Below are 17,499 nucleotides of genomic sequence, written 5' to 3'. Positions count from 1 at the left end.
AATGCCGAGGCGCGGGGTAGCTTCGTACTATAAAACTGGGCCCATGGCACGGGCTGTCAAGGAATCTTCTTTTTTTGTGTGTTCTGGTAGGTTGCATTTACTAGAAACTTGCAGAAACTTCTTTACCCCAATGTGCCACTAAAGCTCCCTGCAGCCGGTGTAATGAAGACGATATATTCTGGGAGGCATCCTGATTTGAGAGTGACGGCTGCATGTATTGGTGCAAATGAAGTGGCAGCAGAGTTGCCAGTAAAGCCTATTTTGTCCTTGTGATGCAGAAATATGTCATGTTAATAACAATTATTTTCACAGTCACATGTGACTGTGGAAGGGCTGCTATTGGGAGAAGTCCTGAGAAACGAGGAAGAAACTAACTGGTTTTGCTTTCTTGTTTCCGAAACAGCCCAAAGGAAGGAGGGTGGTGCCCGGCGAACTGGCGCAGCAGCAAAGTGACACTCTGCTCCCGTGGCACCAGCATCAGAGCGCTAACGGCCTGCGGCGGCAAAAGCGAGACTGGGTCATCCCGCCCATCAACGTGCCGGAGAACTCCAGAGGACCCTTTCCGCAGCAGCTCGTTCGAGTAAGTTAAAAAAAGTAATAGAAATAGTAATAATACTACTGATGGTCATCTTGCAGTGGGTCTAGTGAAGCGGTAGGTGTGGTCCAAGCTCACGCACGGGCCGTCTGGCTCCAAGCACGGGCTCTCTGCTCCTCCTCCCTCGCGCGAGAAAAGTTGCCTTTTACACATCGCTGAAGCGCTCCTTTTCCAAAGCGACTCGCCCCAAATTTCCCTCCTCCAGCTGTACGGCAGCCTAATCGCCTCCTTCCAGCCAGTCCCTCGAGAGACGCTGGCGTTGCTGCCAAGATGGCACTTTGCCCACGCTCTCATCCAGAGAAGGGCTGCAGGTGTGAAGCCGGGCTCGGTGACACCCAGCGGGGAGGGGGTGCCGCGTCCGCGCCTGCCCCCGCAGAGCCCGGTACAGATGCGCAGCGGGGCTGGGGGCGGTTGGCTGTCTGCCGCCGCCGCAGATGGATCCCTCGTCCTCTGTATGTTGCTGGTTTCTTTCTTTACAAGGATGATCTCTGGGATCAAGTTTACCCATGTGGGGTTTCTGTGATGATTATTGGATGACAGGAAAAGAAAAAGAAGGGAAAAGGGGCCTTTGACAGACACATTTGGTGGATATATTATTGCTGTTGATAAGCCTTAGCAAAATACAAATACATGTTGCTGTTCCTCTTGCGGGTGCCGGTTTCAGTTTTTAGAGCGGTAGAAAGATCAGCTGTAAAAAAAGAATTCCCGGGCCGACTTTTTCAACTCTTCCCTTGGAAGCAAGTGGCAACAATTATAAAATTTCAGAAGTTGTTTTGAGCAACAGTGGAGTGTCAGTGGCATCCCTTCTCAGGAAGTTCACCTAGTCCTCTTGAAACAGTGCCCGGATTCAAATGAGTTGTCATCATTACCTGTTTCACACTGATTAGCTGATACTCTTCTGCACAGCCCATGTCTGGGAGGAAGAAAGGAGCTTGACGAGCCTTTGTGAAGTTCAGATGAACTTTGCAATGACTCATGCGGTGACTGAAGGTGCATGTTCCCATTTCACCAAGTACTGGGTAAACTTGATCTGTTGGTGTCATTTCTTTATGCAATTAGGGAACTATATGACAAGGAATAAAAAAGTAGCAGGTGGCAAATATCGTTCTGTCTGTCCTGGAAAAACAGGGGGGAAGCCAAGGAGTCTGTGTGGTCAGCAGTGCTGGCTATGGAGTCACCAGTTAATGTGTTGTCCTGCTAAGCTGAAGAAGTGTCTGAAGAGGAGAATAACCTAATGTGTCAAAAATATCTTCCTAAATCCAAATTATTGATTAATAATTTAGATTAAGCCAAGAATTCCTGTGAAAAATAAGCAGAGTATTTGCAAAATGAACTTATGCCCTGTCCCACTCCCTGCTGATTTCTTTTGAGCTATGACTAGTCAGCGAGAGGACAACTTGGCACCAGCTTACCATGGCAAATTCGCTGATTTATAAGGACTGAAGTCTCCGTGGCACATTTTCCCCCTACAGTCTGCAGATGAAACAGGACTCAAGAATGCAAAACTCCAGTAGTAATGAAAGTGACAAATAATAAATTTTATATAGGTACAGAAGAATTTATATTCATCACTTAAGCTACCGATAACCTTGGAAAGATCGCCCAGCTGAGGGAAACACAGAGCTCCCAGATTTTCAGCAATATATTCCATTGCAGCTTTTAAATACAGATGCCAGAGGAAACACTGAAAATGAAGGAAAAAGTGGGGCGGGAAAGAAAGGAATGGCTTACAACGGGCTGCTTTCCTTTTCACCTGACAATACAGAAAGTATCGTACCGACAGGGAAGATGGTACAAAGAGCGCAGCTCGGTTAAGCGTGAGACCCCCGATGTTTCAGGCTTGGGTTGAGTTCCTGCTCATCCGCAGCATCTGGCCCCCGAACGTGAGGCTTGGGTGATCCCTAGCAGGGGTTACAGCCTCCCCAGTTAGACTTTGCTCTGTAATTATCCAGAATAGGACAAATCAACGTCTTCAAAGACCAGCACTATCTGATTATTTCCATCCACATAATCTTCAGATTGCCCTGGAGCATTCTGCTGTCTCCTAGATCTAGGTAACAGTTTTGATCTGATTTCCCATGCTTTCGCTCATTGGGCACTGAGTATTTTTGTGTCCATCTGCTCCCAAACTGGAGCTAGAAATGCACATGTGAAGTTACAGCTCCGGTCCCGTTTGTACGGAAGGACGTCTGTCACGGTTTTCTCTGCTACTTTACATAAAGCGTTCAAACCTGATGCCAGTACCCGGACGCTGAACTTTTCTCAGTCCGGAGAGCCCTGCTTCAGCTTGCGATTTATAGGTATAACTAATGGAGACCGGTCCCTCCATTATGCTGCCTTTGGTTCTGGTTACCTCCAAGGAGAGGGAGGGCTGGCATGGAAAATCTGAATATTAAAAAACCAAAAGCCCTACCAGATGTACATTTTCGTAGTACCACTCGCTGTTTGCGTTTTTATAGGTCAGGCTAATTTGAAATGCATAGGCAAATCTTTCGGGTTCCCTCCTACTCCTGCTTCCTATTGTGAAGGTAAAAATTCCATTTTATGGAAGTTGATTAGTTACTTGTCAGTATTTTTAGCAAGGCTGTGCCTGAATGAAGTTCAAATCATAGCAAAGGTGAATGCAGCTTGATGGGAGCCACATACCTCGAAACGCAGCCCTATCTGGTTCAGCTGGGATCAACTATAATTCTCTGCTCATTAAACCATTTCATTCTGATAAAATACAGTAAATGAAAAGTTTTTAGAAAAAAAAAGAAAAGAGGAAGACGTCACAAAATTATCCCTGCCAAAAAACCCTCTGTTAATTACAGGGTTTTTTCTTTCAAAGGAACATCCGTGTCTGTTCATATGCATCAACCGCACTAACTAGGAAATGTATTTCAGAAAAATAATATGTAAAAAATAATAATAGGAATTTCTGATTAGTTTTGGCTGCTGAAAAGATTTACTTATTCCTCAAAGAGTTTAAATAAACATCTGATGTGTATAAGCTAAGAATAATTTTTCTTGGTATAAAAAATGTTCTGCAAATTTTGGTTTTGTCTTTGAGCTGAGAAAACAGTTATCAAATTCTATTGATACATGCTTATTTATTTTGCAAACATTTATTGGGTTTAATTTCCTTGTGCTTCACTTCCACCTTTGTATTAGGAATAATATTTTACATGCTGTGAAATATTTTACTGTAGTGAGTATAATTTCATTACTAATTATCAGGTACTCTCATTATTATAACTATGAGGTCCATAAAAATGCCTATTAAAAATACAAAAACAATATGAAATCCCCTCCTTCTCCAAGCAGATGACTCATGCAGGCACACTGATCAACTAAGATAATATATTAAATAGTTGTGCCCTTGCTGAGCACCATCTATTTTCTCACCAACGCATCTTTTTAGCTACACATGTAGCTGATTCTTAATTATCTATTATCTAATTGCCTATCAGCTAATCTTGTATTTCATCCTCTTTTGAACTTCAGAAAGTATCTCCGTGTTGGATCCACATGCAAGTCTCCAGCTCCTTCTAACGGGAATCTGGAGTGAGCCTTCAAGGCTGGAGTCTTGGCCCGTCTCACTGGGCTGCGTGAGAATCGTTCATTTAAAAGACGAACAGTCTTGTGCAGGACCGGCCTTTGGTCATGGCATGCATAGATAATGATCTTCTCTGTCTCCGCAACCATGTTCACCTCCGTGAATGCTCCAAACTTGCAACTTTTATCTCCACGACCTTTCTAGAGCTCATATGAGCCGCCTGTCTCTAACTTGATCTGCATAGACCCTAATTCTTCCAGCTTGCCTTATTAAATTTGGAACTGAAAAATGTGGTATTTGCCCATTAGATCTCTTACAATAAACAACTTGTTCGATCTCATTACACCAGCACGAAAATCCACTGAGGATGACCGAGGCAGGATCTTGGTGCTCTCACAAGCTGCCTTGATTGCGTGCTGCGGGCACAGCATGCTCTCTCGTCTCCGAGCGCTGGTGATCTCAGACACAAGAATACTAGACATAATCTAATGTGTATAACAGGGAATAAGAGGGAAGGATGCATTTTATGTAAATTTAATCAGAAAGTCCTGAAGTGGTTTGGAAAGTTGGCGGAATATAATATACCTGAAGACTCTTGCGTTGCTTCTTAGCAGAGGTGTCGTTGATTGGTGGGGTTTCGTGCGGCACGGTGCATGTTAATGGAGCAGAGGGCTCTTCTTAGCACACCGGAAAACCCCGTGGTGGATTCATGGGTGGGTTTAGCACATCTTAAGCTTTACGGTGAAATTGGATACTTACTATGACAAAAGTTGATAGCACACTCAAGAGCTCCACAGCCTATTTGTGTGCCGCAGCGCGGGAAATAGGTGCAGTGAGACGGTTCTCCAAAAGTCTAAAATCCCGGTGTTGGAGATACACATGAGATACTGAGCTGTGAAATCCCCGCCGGCTTGGACCATCAGCCCTCAATATTGCCATTTCCTTTGCTCATCACGGCTATTTCGGCAGGCACCTTTGCACTGGTTTAAACAGTTTTGTTGTAGGAAGTCCCTCATGCCTCCTCTCTCAGCCGCGTTGCTTACTGCTGTGAAATTGGCAGTTCAGAATCCATTAGCTCCCAGCTGCAAGACAGATGGCATCTGTCTGTGGTGAGAGAGGGTTTGTTGAGAAAAGGCCTTGCAAATGCTTCCCAAAGGACATCAGACCCTACTTTTCCTGAGAGAGACGTGGACAGCCTTGATTACAAATAGGCCTAGAGCTTCCTTGTTCTTCGTGGGAACAGGTGTTTCTTTTGCCTGACCAACCACAAAAAAACCCGTAATTGCTCATTCTGGCTCTCAGTACATCTCATCTTTGGTACCCTGTGAGCATCACCAGCTGAAATTCAGAAATTAGGCGATTTGGTCTTTATTGTGACAGCCAGAGAGAGATAAGGAGCAGGCCTGGAGGGTGGAGAGGAGGTGGGACGCTGCGTGCTGCGTTCTCTGTGGAGGCACAGCCCTTCTTTGAAAGGCAGTTGAAGGATGTAGGTGGCAACCGCTCCTCAGTCTTGACTGTGATATCACGCCACAAACCAGCCTGACACCAAAGAGTGAAGGATTAGCAGGAAAATGATTCATTAAGCATTGGTCTTGCAATGGTCTTGGCTCTGGTACTGGTCTGTGCCCTGTGTGTGGGTTACCAAACCAGGACTGGGAACACTGGGAATGAACGGGGAGAGGGAAATATGACACACCGCTACTTTCTTGACATGTCCATCTGAAATTTCTTATAAACTTGCAGTTTAAATCAGGTTCCTAAACATATACCACAATCTATAAATTCCTCAAACTACATTCCTTTGTTTGCCCTCTCGCTGGCGCGTGAAGATGTCGCTGTCGATCTCCATCGTTGCATAGAAATAGAAGGGCCGGATCCTGCTGTAAATTCATGTGTCTCTGCCAAAGCTGGTGGGGCTACACCAGCACGTGCCATTTGGGAATCTAGGTCGAGGAAAGCAGATGCCCAGCGCTCAGTGGGCTTTACACGCACACGCACGTACAGCGTTATGGATTGAAAAGTGCAGCTACAGCATAAACGCTCCATTTGAAATTCTCTTACAACAGCATTCAAGCCTATACTGTAATTATACATATTGTATTTCCTTGTATTCAGACCCATGGGGAATTTATATTGTCCTTGCTAAAGCCAGAGGGACTGAAGGAAAGCAGTCATTTAATGATTCAGCTGTCTTGGGCTCTATGATTTAATCAATCATATGAAAGAAATTTTTAGATTCTTTGTGTTTAGAGTTCTCTTGTCTGAGCAGAAAATGTTCCCTTTTTGAATTGCTTTAATAGCTGTATTTATGCAGCTGAAAGTTCCTTAAGAAATGAAAGTAAAATCAAATTGCTGAGAATGCCTAGATAATTTATCGGAGAATATTCAATTAGAATATATTAATATTTTAGATTTCCATCATTAATTTAATATTCAGAGATTTAATTTAGTCGTTGAATTGCTGTAGTGCCATGCGTGGGTAGATTGTTAGGCTGAGTGCTTAAAACACCTGCCACAAATGGGTGAATCTCACTTTGATTCCCAAGAGCACAAATGCCTTTCTACTGACATAAGTCTTGCAGCAAAAACTCAGACGCTAAATCTTGCCTGCGCTCTGCATTTTTCCGTAATTGCAGAATGGAATACTACAATCTCCTAGCAGAAATAAATGCAAGAGCTTTATTTATTTATGCATTCAAATCCAGACCGAGGGGGAATTTGGTGCTTTGTGGTTCTGAGTTTGTCGGTGTATTACTGAAGAATTTCATTTTGCCAGCCCGGCCTTGTTACTTACTGAAGGAGAACCGTCGTAAGTGAGGTTGGGATTTTGAGGTGATTGACACTTTGCAGACAAATACCAAGGGCTCCCGTTGCCCAGTTCAGCTAAAAATACTGCCCTTGAGATTTTGCCATTTTCCAGGATGCTTTGGGAATAGTAACAGGAGTGGAAAAAAGCCCTGCTAAATAATAAAAACCCGCTAAATCATAAAATGCCATGTGATTTGGAAGTGATAAATTTCCATCAAATATAGTCCCAGTTGCATGAAAGAAATGGAACCAATTTTTAATTTCCCACACAACGTGAAAACAGATTCTCAGAAGCCGTTGGCAGCGATGAGACTGCTCCCACTCTGATCGGGAGGTATCAGCAGGGAATTTCAGAAGTCTCAAAATTCATTGATGATACTTCTGGGTGGTTTTTTTTCAAGTTTAATCAGAATCTCAGGATGTTACTTTTTTCGTTGATTGTTCGTAGTACGGGTTAGTCGGATCGGGGTCGAGGTGCCGTCATTAGAGGATCGGTGTTTGTGCTTGGCATTTGGTGTCTTAAAACTTATATCCATGCACATGGATGGTTACCTACTGTTGGTACCAACCCCAGTCCGATTTGTGTTAATACATTGCTAGAAAGGAAAGCCACCGTGTAGGTACCAATTTTGCAAGATTGGAAAATGGAGAAGTTATGAAGAACGAAGGACAGCGAAAGTCTGGGGTGCAGTGAGTCAAACCGACAGGGCACTGGGAAAACAGACCTTTGGTCCGACCTCACTTACAATGTTTTAAACTGGTTTTCAGTCATTCAGCGTCCCCATGAGGCACTGGGGTGGAATATATGAGCAGGTATTTGTGACCCTACCACCAACTGCTAACTGTTAAAGAAAAATTGTAAGTTAGATCCATACAGTCTTTGCTTAGGTATTTTTCTGTACAGGATCTGATCTTTTTAACCTCTTTGTGTAAGTGAGGATTGTCTTTCTTTCACAAATAAGAAGCCGAGGCGGTAAAGATGAGTGGCTTTGTTCAAGACCGCAGAGCTGTTGCCATGGCCATGAGCAGCACTCTCTGGTTATCGGCATCTGGGCCTGTCCTTGGGTTATTGGAAGAATCTCATAATGGACTCGTTTTTTATCGAGTATTCAGAAATCTTTTGCTGATGGTTATATTCAGTCACCTCATTTCATGTGTGGGTTCAGCTGCTACGCCTGTGCATCAGCTCTGCTAGTGTACAGGCTTGCTTTCACGGTGATGCAAAGGTGCTTCTCTGCCACCACCCAGGGACTGAGCAGCAGCTCCTTCTCTCCGCCGGGTCTGGGTTGGTTCCTCCACCACCACCCCCCTCCAGCCCTTACCTCCTCGCTCCCGCTCCGGGTTCACCCCGGAGGAAGCACAGAAGGATAAGTACCCCTCGCCTTGAACTGTCGTACCAGGCACACTGCAAAATAGTTCATCAATCACTGCGAAGAGTATTTAGCTGTAATACCCCATTGCACATATTGCAACATATCATTACATCCCCATCCTCTCCAGAAAGTGAGATAACTGTAATAGCCGCGCGGTATGGCTGTCATTATGTGTAGAGGCAAAGGCAGGAAGGCATAGTCAGAGCTAATGTACACGGCTCCCGAAAGCTATTGAAAATCTGTAAAGACAGAGTGTACACAAAAACAGTGGGTTAATTTGCTAAGAAAAAAGGTTTGGTTTTGCTCATGCCTTTTCCAAAGAAAAATAGTAATAATGAAAAAAGCTGAGACACGAGCAGAGACAAAGAACTCGCAATCTGCCTCTTTGCTGCAGTAGTTCATTATTTAACACTCATCACCCACATTAGTAATAGGTTACTGTGGGATTTGGCTTCCTTGATGAGTTGAAATGGAGTCCCGAAGACACAGTGGCGCTGTGTGGGTGTGAGTTTGGATTTGCAGAATGATGGTGCAGATATAACCCTGACAGCTAGGCTGCTGCTGCAATTCACTGTATCAGCCTGGAACGAGATAGGAAGCAAAAAACCCATCCACGCTTTTTCTTTCCTTACTGTTGCATATGTTCTTGCTAGTCTGCACCGCTGAAGAATTAAATTCAGCACCTCAGAATTTCAGATGTCAGCTTGTAAGATTTTAGAGAATTTACTCTTGAGCTAATTTTAAGCTTTCGCTGCTGCAGTTAATTGTTTTATTTATAACTGCTGAGATTTTCAGTGATAAAGGTGTCACCATCTAAATCCTTTCTCATCTGTCGCTAATGCAGCGTGATGAGAGGTGTAAGCCGTGGTTAGATGATGGGGCAGCAGAGAGTGGATGTGCAGCAGTTTACCAGTTTCATTAAGGGCCCCGTTTCTTTGCAATTTGTTCTTTTCCGTAGCCCTTACCATATTTTTAATAATTATTATATTTTAATAACAGTCCTATTTGTTGCTAATTTCCTTAATTTAAAGGACATTTTCCTCCTATCTGAACAGTTAGACAACTTAAAAACAAACAAACAAAACCTTGGATTATATTAAGGGAAACATTTTGCCCAAGGCAGTTTGGGTATCTGCAGATGGTACTGAACGTTTTGGCCCTTGTTCAGCAGAGATTTTAAGTACGTGCCTAAATTTGAGCCTTAAAGTAGCTCCAGTGGCTCTTCTGAGTCTATTCAGTGACTGGAAACTAAGGACACAAAAAAGCTGTTATGGCAGTAAGGTGGTGCTTCAGAAGACTTCCAGGTAACACGGGTAAGGGCTCTCTTCCCTGCCTCGGGTCCGTGCGTGCTTTCTGGGAGGTGTCTGTGTGTGTGTGTATATATATATGTGCATATATATGAGATGCAGCCGGAAAAAAAGTCATGCAGTGTTCAGCCTTGTCCTAACGAACCACCTGGGCATGGCCTCCCCTCGCAAAGCTTTGCCTGAAGAATTCCACTTTGGGGACCGAGTTTTGGAGAGCAGGACTAACCCTCTGTCGCTCAAGTTACAAACCCCTAAAACCACAAGCTCCGAGTGGAAATATTAACAGACCCTTAAATGCGGTAGCGCTGTGGGCATCGCTGGGGCAGTTCACCTTCCCGACTCCTTTTTTTCACTCGTGTTCTCCACTCGTTTTAATCAAAACATTACGTGACCTGAGGAGGTTTTTGCGCCTGTGCTCGGGTTTATAGCCCGTTCAGGTTGAGTTATTTGTTTGATCTGTGCTTCAAAGCTTTGTGAGCTATACCATTTATTTAAGGAAATAAGGTCATTTTATTGTCGTAAAAGGTGGGGTAGTTTAAGGAAGGAGAAAGGCTGTGTGGGCTTGTTTCTGTCCAAGAAATGAAAGTTGGGGTTTGTGTGGTGAAAGCACTGGACATCGGGCCCGTGGTTTGCCCCTCAGAGGTTCTGACCGCGGTGTGAGCTGTCCGGAGGTATTTCTGAGGTAACGTCGCGGAAGGGAGCGTATTAGTAGCGAGAGGGAAAGACATTAAGATGAAGGTTCTGCACTAACAAGTGTTGCTGGTTAATTCACAGCCCTCTGAAGGGATTTCTGTGAGTTGAAAACAAAAATAAGTGTTCGGCCAACCTACGTTGTCAGTGGCGTGGTTTGCGGTGAAGTGATGACACAATTTACTTACCAGTAAATGGCATTCAACTGCATCTAACAAAAAGAAATTAGAGTAGAAGAATCAGACATCATCAGAGCATAAATCTTTTACGGAAGATTATAGCACTTATTTATTATTTGAAAGCAGAGAATTGAGAAGCAAGGTGGCAGTTTTCTTTCAGTGATGGGAAACGCACCCTCTAATGTCTCCATGGAAAAAAGAAAACGCTGCACCGAAGCGTTCACATTCAGCTTGATGGCAAAAACACTGTTCGTTAGCATCTGTTTTTGCAGGGAAACTCCTGTTAAGAGAGGAATTTAAATATCGGAGGAAGTATTTCCAACAACTGTCTGGGTTTACCGAATATTTTTCAGACGGTGTTATGTTTATGGCGCAGATTTTTGTATACTAAAGGAAAAGGCAATTCAAAATTTATGTAACAGCTGCTGTATCTTTTGAGCACCTGAGGGACAGAATGACACAACATATATGTATTTCTGAAGTTGTTAAAAGAAAAAAACTTTCTGTTATTCCTTTTGAACCATAACCCATGGTGTCTGCCAGTATTGAAACGTTTTCTTATAATTTTTTAATTAGACATGAATACAAAATTTAACGTTCAGGTATAACATGCTATTAGGAAATCAGCTCTTTTTCTTCTCTTTCTGTATCTATCCAGTTGCTAAATGTCCCCCTCCCTTCTTTTTTTTTTTAATCTCTTGTTCTTAATGAGACTTCCTCCTTCTCCCCATGACTCTTTATGTAAGCAACCTTAGCTCTTGATTAATCAGTAATTAGGGAAGGAGTCATACTGATTTCAAGTCTCTAGTATCATACTCTCCAGCTGAAATTCAAAACTAAAATCTGAAGGAAAGCCATAGTGTCAATATTATGCTATGTCTAACCATCTGATGACAAAATCGCATCAGAGCCAGACCAGGCAATATCCCTTCGTATAGGCACAACTCTGTCCTGCTGGATATCGGGTGTATCGTGATCACAATGCCTTCCCGCGGCTGCTTTCCGCACACACTCCCCGTTACCGCCTGCCTTTGGCATGATCCGCGTTCAATATTTCGCCTTAAAGTTTGCTACGCCCTCTGTCATCTTATCTGACACGTGCTGTTCCACTTCACTTCATGTTTGCTGAGCGGTTAGGGCCTAATTCAAAGTTTAATGAGCCCTCATTAACCTCCGTGAGCTTTGGATCAATCCCTTGTAGTCTAATATGGTAATAATGCCAGGGTATTATGGAGTTAAAAGCTACCGTACAGTGGTCTGAGGATAAAGTCACTGCGGGCGTGCGGCTTAATGGGGTATTAATTGGATAGAGGGTATTCATAAGTACTGAGCACTGAGTGTGTATATTCTTGAAAGAAGAGAAGAAATGCTGAATGGTATGATCCTGAAGTGAGGGAAACTTGAGTTTCCCTTTGCATCGGTCTCTACTGCAACTGCACTGGGCATTTGAGGAGTTAATGCAGATTGGGGAGAGTTTTCTGGCCCAGGTTAATGGGTGCTGTCACTCACAATTCATCTTCTCTCTTCTAATCCTGTTCTGAAGTTCTGCCTGTGTTGGCTCCATCAAAATCATTCTTCAGGAAACGGAGTATTGGCAAAAAGGTGGGAGCATTGGAAAGGATTCATCAAAGGGAACTGCTAATTGCACACAACATCTTTTTCATTTCCTTTTTTCTTCTCTGGGATAAGGTGCTTTCAATGCATCATTTAACATAACCTAAAATGTTGTGTTGTCTGAGCTGTTGATGCCGGTGAGGCTGGCTCCGTGTTTCTGCGGACCGCTTGGAACGTTGCCTTGAGGCTGTGCTGATAGAAGACCTACACCAAGGCGTGTCAAAGCAGCTCATATTAAATATTTTATTCTGTTTTCTCCTTTTTACCCTGTCCAGGCTTTAAAAAATTCTTAGTTCTTGGAGATGCTGTATTTATTAAGAGCCACGAACGGGACCGGCTGGGGCCAGGGGCAGGGGAAGGCTGCACGTGGTGGGGCTGTGTGTGGCTCTCCAGACCCCTTCTGCTCCCGCCGTCCTCTAATTCCCCCCATCGCCCCTCTGGGACCCTGACCCGTGGCGGGGCTCAGCGCCCAGCGCGGCCGGGCAGAGCGGAGCGTGCCTCTGCCCCAGGGGCGGCGTGGGCTCAGCCTGCGGTCCCGGCACTCGCCCGCCTTGCCCACATCGCCGCCCTCAAAGGTGGGGGTGAGAGCGCTGCCGTGCCTTGCGGGGGATTTCTGGAGACAAACACGTTTCTGTATTTCTCCGCGTCGGGAGCAGCGCGGTGACGGGAGTGCACCTCCGCCTCGGGCAGTGTGCGGGGCAGGATCGGGCACGGCGAAGAATTAATCCGCGTTATTTAGATTCCCTTGTGGGCTGATGGGTGCCTTGGCAAATCCTGCCTCGTGCCCAGATGCCTTTAACGTGTGCATCTTTATAGCGTAGGACCGTTTTCCATTTCTTCTGTGCTGTGTCAGGAGATACACCCTCAGGATAAATCAAAACGGAAAGTGGGAATGGCCCTCCTTGACTTTTTATGCTGTTTCAGAACTTTAAAGGCAAAAGCCCTTGGAAGGAGGAGCATGGCAGCGTGGGAACGTGCAGGGCAGGAGCGAACCTCGGTCTGGGGCTGCGGAGCCGTTCCAGTGCCCTCCCAGTTCTTCCCAGTAATGCGGAATAAGGGAGACCTGTGGCTCAGACACGGACCTCTGAGCAGTAACGACACTTGTGGACAGTGATAACCCCCCGCTGGTCCCCAAACCTGCCTGGGCCTGATGGAGACGACGGAATCGCATGGCAAAGCTGGTGGAAACGGCCCACGGCACGCGGAGAGCCACCAAACCATCCCATGGGGGTGTGCGAGCACTGCCGGTGGTCACCGTCCCGGCGAGCACAGCCGAGCGTCCAGCACGACCCGGTGCCTCAAGGCGGAGGCTGGTGACTCTCTCTCCCAGGGACACCGGGTCCTGTCCTCTCGCTGCGCTGTGGTGGCAGTGCCGTGGCAGGGACGCCAGGCGGCTGCTGCCCGTTGTTAACTGTCACCGCGTGTGCAGCCATGGAGCGTTCTGGTATTTTGATATTATCTTTTCATCAGGGAAGGAGATTCCTTTCAGGAATCTCTTTCCATCAGGATTCATTTCGCTTATTTATGCTAGATATTCGCTGCGCTTCTTGCCTTTTTTTAAAGAGCTATTCCTTTCCTTCTGTGAAGCCACAGATGTAACAAGTCCCATCTTCCCCCATGCAGCCAAGTGCTTTTCCCTTTGGGCTGGTGACAAGTCACTTTTTCTCCATATAGCTGAGGAAAAAAGAACAATCACATATGTAACCATTATAGAAATGTTTTTCTGGAAACTCCCAGTACATGCGAGCTCCAGAAGACATGTCCCAGTTCTATTTTCATTTTAAGCAAAAGGCTGCGTAGTAGTTGTCTCTGTGCCGCCTGTGCCAGCCTACGGTTCTCAGCACCCGCTCTTGCCTATCCTAATCCCATATGTGAATGAGGCTCCAGCATATACACTAAGGAGGACTTGGAAATTCTGCTGGATTTTGTGCTGTCCCTTCTATTCTTCAACGGGTTTAGCAGCAGCTAAAATAAGCCTTTCCTTTGGGGAGTTCTGTAATGCCCTTCTCTCCCTTCCACAGCAATACTGTTGCCTTCATACCTGCCCTCCTCACGACTCGACATTTCCAGTGCTCCCCTTAGACCTGTCTCCTGTCCCTCCATTTCGGGTCTTATCTACTTCTGTCTTCACATTTTAATTTTTGCTGTTTTCTGTTCCCGGGAAGATGTCCCCGTGAGCTCTCTCCCCCTGGGGTGGTCCCCGCGCTGCTGCTCTGCCTTTGGAAATCAGGAGTCGGTCGCAATCCCTGGAAACTGTGAGGTCGGCTGAAGTCTCATCTGTCTCCCGTTCTTGCACCTTCACTCTCCAAGCCTACGTCGCTCCAAACCTTTCTTCTCAGGCATGAGACTAAGAAATATTAAAAAAAAATAAAAATAAAAAAACCCACAACAGGTAGACTTGCAGTGACTCCAGGAACTGAGAATATAAATACAGAGCGATCTGTGATGAAACCCTGAGCATTCCCACCACATTGTCTCTCCTTGGACTTACGTACCAGTTAAATATCATCACTGCAGTTTTCTCAAAGGGCTGCTGTGTTTTCTTACCGGACAGCGTGGGTGGAAGTGTGGACATTTTACAACTGAGGGTATTGCTTTAGGGGTTGAATCAAAGTGTGGGAGATTTCATTAATCTTTTCCACTCAGTCTTTCTGCTTTTGCTTTTTTTATTTATAATTATATATCTGTCTGATTGAGAAAGATGTTTTTCCATTCAATTTGATGATGAATGATCAAGGAGAAAGTATGGACAGGATGCTTTTAGAGCCTTTCAGCCCCGTAGTTGTAGCCACTTATACTGATAGCTCGTGCTGGAAAATGGAATGTGAATCAGAGAAAACATGGGAAATAATAGGAGGAAAATGCAGAATCCATTTCTGATGAGTTGTATTAAACCCAAAGATCTTCCACTTCATAGAGAAATTATTTAAGTTTCATGCAGCTTTTGAGATTATGACAAGCTGAACAACTTGTTCTGGCTTGGTGCTCAAGCGCCATATGGTACTACTTCAGCAATTTGATGTGATATTATGAATAAGAGTGCATGAGTAGTGAAATGTTTGGGGTTTTTGTATCATATTGGCCTTCTGCAGTAGACATTAAAAATGAATTCCGTTTAGAGTAAGGGAGGGGAAAAAAACCCAGACCTGCAGGTTTCAATAGCATAATTGCAGCAAGCAAATGGGAGATGAATTCGTGGTGATTAGGAAAGCAGTGATTAGGAACCAGTTGCTGACAGAATCCCTCGGACAGGTGGGGACGACCCGTGTTCTGCAGGCCCTGCTCTCCTTTTAGGTGTTCCCTGGTACGATGCTAATATTATCTCTGAGGAAAAATCTTTATATGCTGGTTTCTGTGTTCAAGACTAGTGGTTTGCAAATAGTAATTGTTATGCGAGTGGAAATTAACTCTCTGCGTATGTAAAAATAAAGTTTTAGGATAAGTGCGTAATCTCAGACAAGTATATGAAAGTAACAGTCAGCAAAAGATAATCATATACTCTAATGTATAATAACATACTTGTCTGAAGAAGGGCCATCGCTATTCTTTATGGCACTATTCTACTTGTCATAGGACGTTTCTTCCTTACACGGTGTTGCTAAAAGCAGTTCATGGGTAGCAGAACGCAACTGCCAAATTTTGGAAGATGAGGTGTTGGGAAGGTGGGAAGTCTGGTACAATTCACAGGTCGTGATCACTCCTAGTGCGTTACTGGTCAGTTTATAGTGAATTCTGGAGACACAGCAAAGCCCGCTTCTGTATAGGAGCATCAGCTGGGATGGATTTGAAATAATCATTTGTGTAAATCATGTATCTGGAGAGAGCCATGGCGGATGGAGAAGACCATGTTGGCGCGTGGCTGTGCAAGACTGTCGTGAGCTGTAACTGTCAGTCCTGGTGTGCCCAGAGGGGACGGGGTCCACCAGTCCAGACGCGGCAGGAGGGACGGAGGCAGACGCTGGGAGGCGGAGGGGTGGCACACGGGCTGTCTGAGCATCCGTGACTCTGTTCTCTTCCCTGTAGCTGAAAGGTCTTGACCTGGAAGCTGGGGCTTTGACCTGGAAGCTTAGAGCGTATCAGTATTGGATAATTTTCTCTTCTCTCTGTTTTTAAATGTACTTTAAAACAGACAAAAAAATTATTTCCCAGCCTGTCCAGAGCAGGTTGCGTGTCAGGCACCGGTTAAAGACAGATGAGCCCGGGGCTGTTGCTGTTGCTGTTGCTCTTGAAGTGCTTGCTGTGAAGCAGCAGCAAAGTCTCCTGACCCTTGGGATGCAAAGGAGAACTTTACACGTTCACCAAGATTTTGGGTTCTGTGCTGGCTGCAAAGGAAGGAAGGTGTGTCCTGTGGACAGCAGGACTGGTATTCCTCCAGGATGTGGGTTGGCAGCCGGAACCAACCCTATCTGCAGCAGAAGGACCAGAAATCTGTGGACGTCTGGAGCTGTGGCTTCAGGGAGCCTGCCCTAGTGCAGAGGGGCCTTGGCGAGCACATCCCTCTCAAACGCACAAGTTGGGCCACCCTTAACTTGTGCAAGGAAACCCCTTGCAGACTCCTGGAAATAATTCCTCTTGGCGTGTTTTAGTTTCCTCACCATGCAGTTAATAAATAAGAAATGCCCTCTTCTTTTTTGGGGAGGGCGAGAGGGTTAAAAAGGAAAAGGATAGCTAAACCGAATTTTCCAATTTTTGCATGCAAAGTCTTGTGGAAACTTGGGGGTGAACTTTGCACGAGGGTCACATGGTGAGTAGGGGAGCGAGGCCCGTGAACGTGCAGATGAGCAGCGGGATTGATGCGGAGCTGATCGCTTGGGTGTTCATTTGTGATGCTGGTATAACTGCTTGTACTAAATGCGTGCCTTGAAAACTTGGCCCCGGTTCTTAGTAGGAGCGTTTTAAGGGACAAATGCTACTTCGAACACAAACTGTTCATATGGAAAAATGTCTCATTTATTAAACAATTTTCAGACAGTAATTTCAGGATTTGCCAGGTCTGGATGTTTCTCTGACTTTGTTTTTCGAATGGCTTTTGGTTCAGAATAGAGCTTTAGTTGATAATGTGTGCAGTGCCTCCGTGCCACGGAGCTGGCTGGTTTTCAGTCGTTGTTTTGCATCGGTTTTCTACTCTGAGGATTTCTTTCTTCTTGTTCTTAATATATTCCCAGTTGGAATTTAGTTTCTGAAAAAACAATCTGCATTGCTGCAGTGATTTTTAGCAGTTGTATCCTTTTATGCATCATTCTCACACAGTGTGAACATTTTAACCTTTTCTTAATTATTAGCATTTCCACTCCCGCTGTTCATTAATCTGGGCTGGGCGAGGACCGCCGTGTGTCACCCAAGGCTGCTGCAGCGGCAGGGGCCCCCGCCTTCGCCGGGGGGCAGCACCCCGCGC

The 17,499-nt window shown here is 45.2% G+C and overlaps 1 protein-coding gene across 1 annotated transcript in view; it reads left to right on the top strand.

Moving 5' to 3' along the window:
- CDH4 (cadherin 4, type 1, R-cadherin (retinal)) overlaps positions 1–17,499 on the top strand; it is a gene marked incomplete at its 3' end in the record, with an annotated part of 450,714 nt that overhangs the window by 286,725 nt on the left and 146,490 nt on the right. The window contains exon 4 of the mRNA XM_009893590.1: positions 404–580. Within this exon, the coding sequence (XP_009891892.1) occupies positions 404–580 (177 nt within the window). The remainder of the gene's footprint in view (positions 1–403; positions 581–17,499) is intronic.

Source organism: Charadrius vociferus, unplaced genomic scaffold, assembly GCF_000708025.1.
Source record: "Charadrius vociferus isolate BGI_N301 unplaced genomic scaffold, ASM70802v2 scaffold259, whole genome shotgun sequence".
In the NCBI taxonomy this organism is placed as follows: domain Eukaryota; kingdom Metazoa; phylum Chordata; class Aves; order Charadriiformes; family Charadriidae; genus Charadrius; species Charadrius vociferus.
The sequence above is the reverse complement of the archived record's forward strand: the minus strand, read 5'-3'. Positions and strand labels throughout refer to the sequence as shown.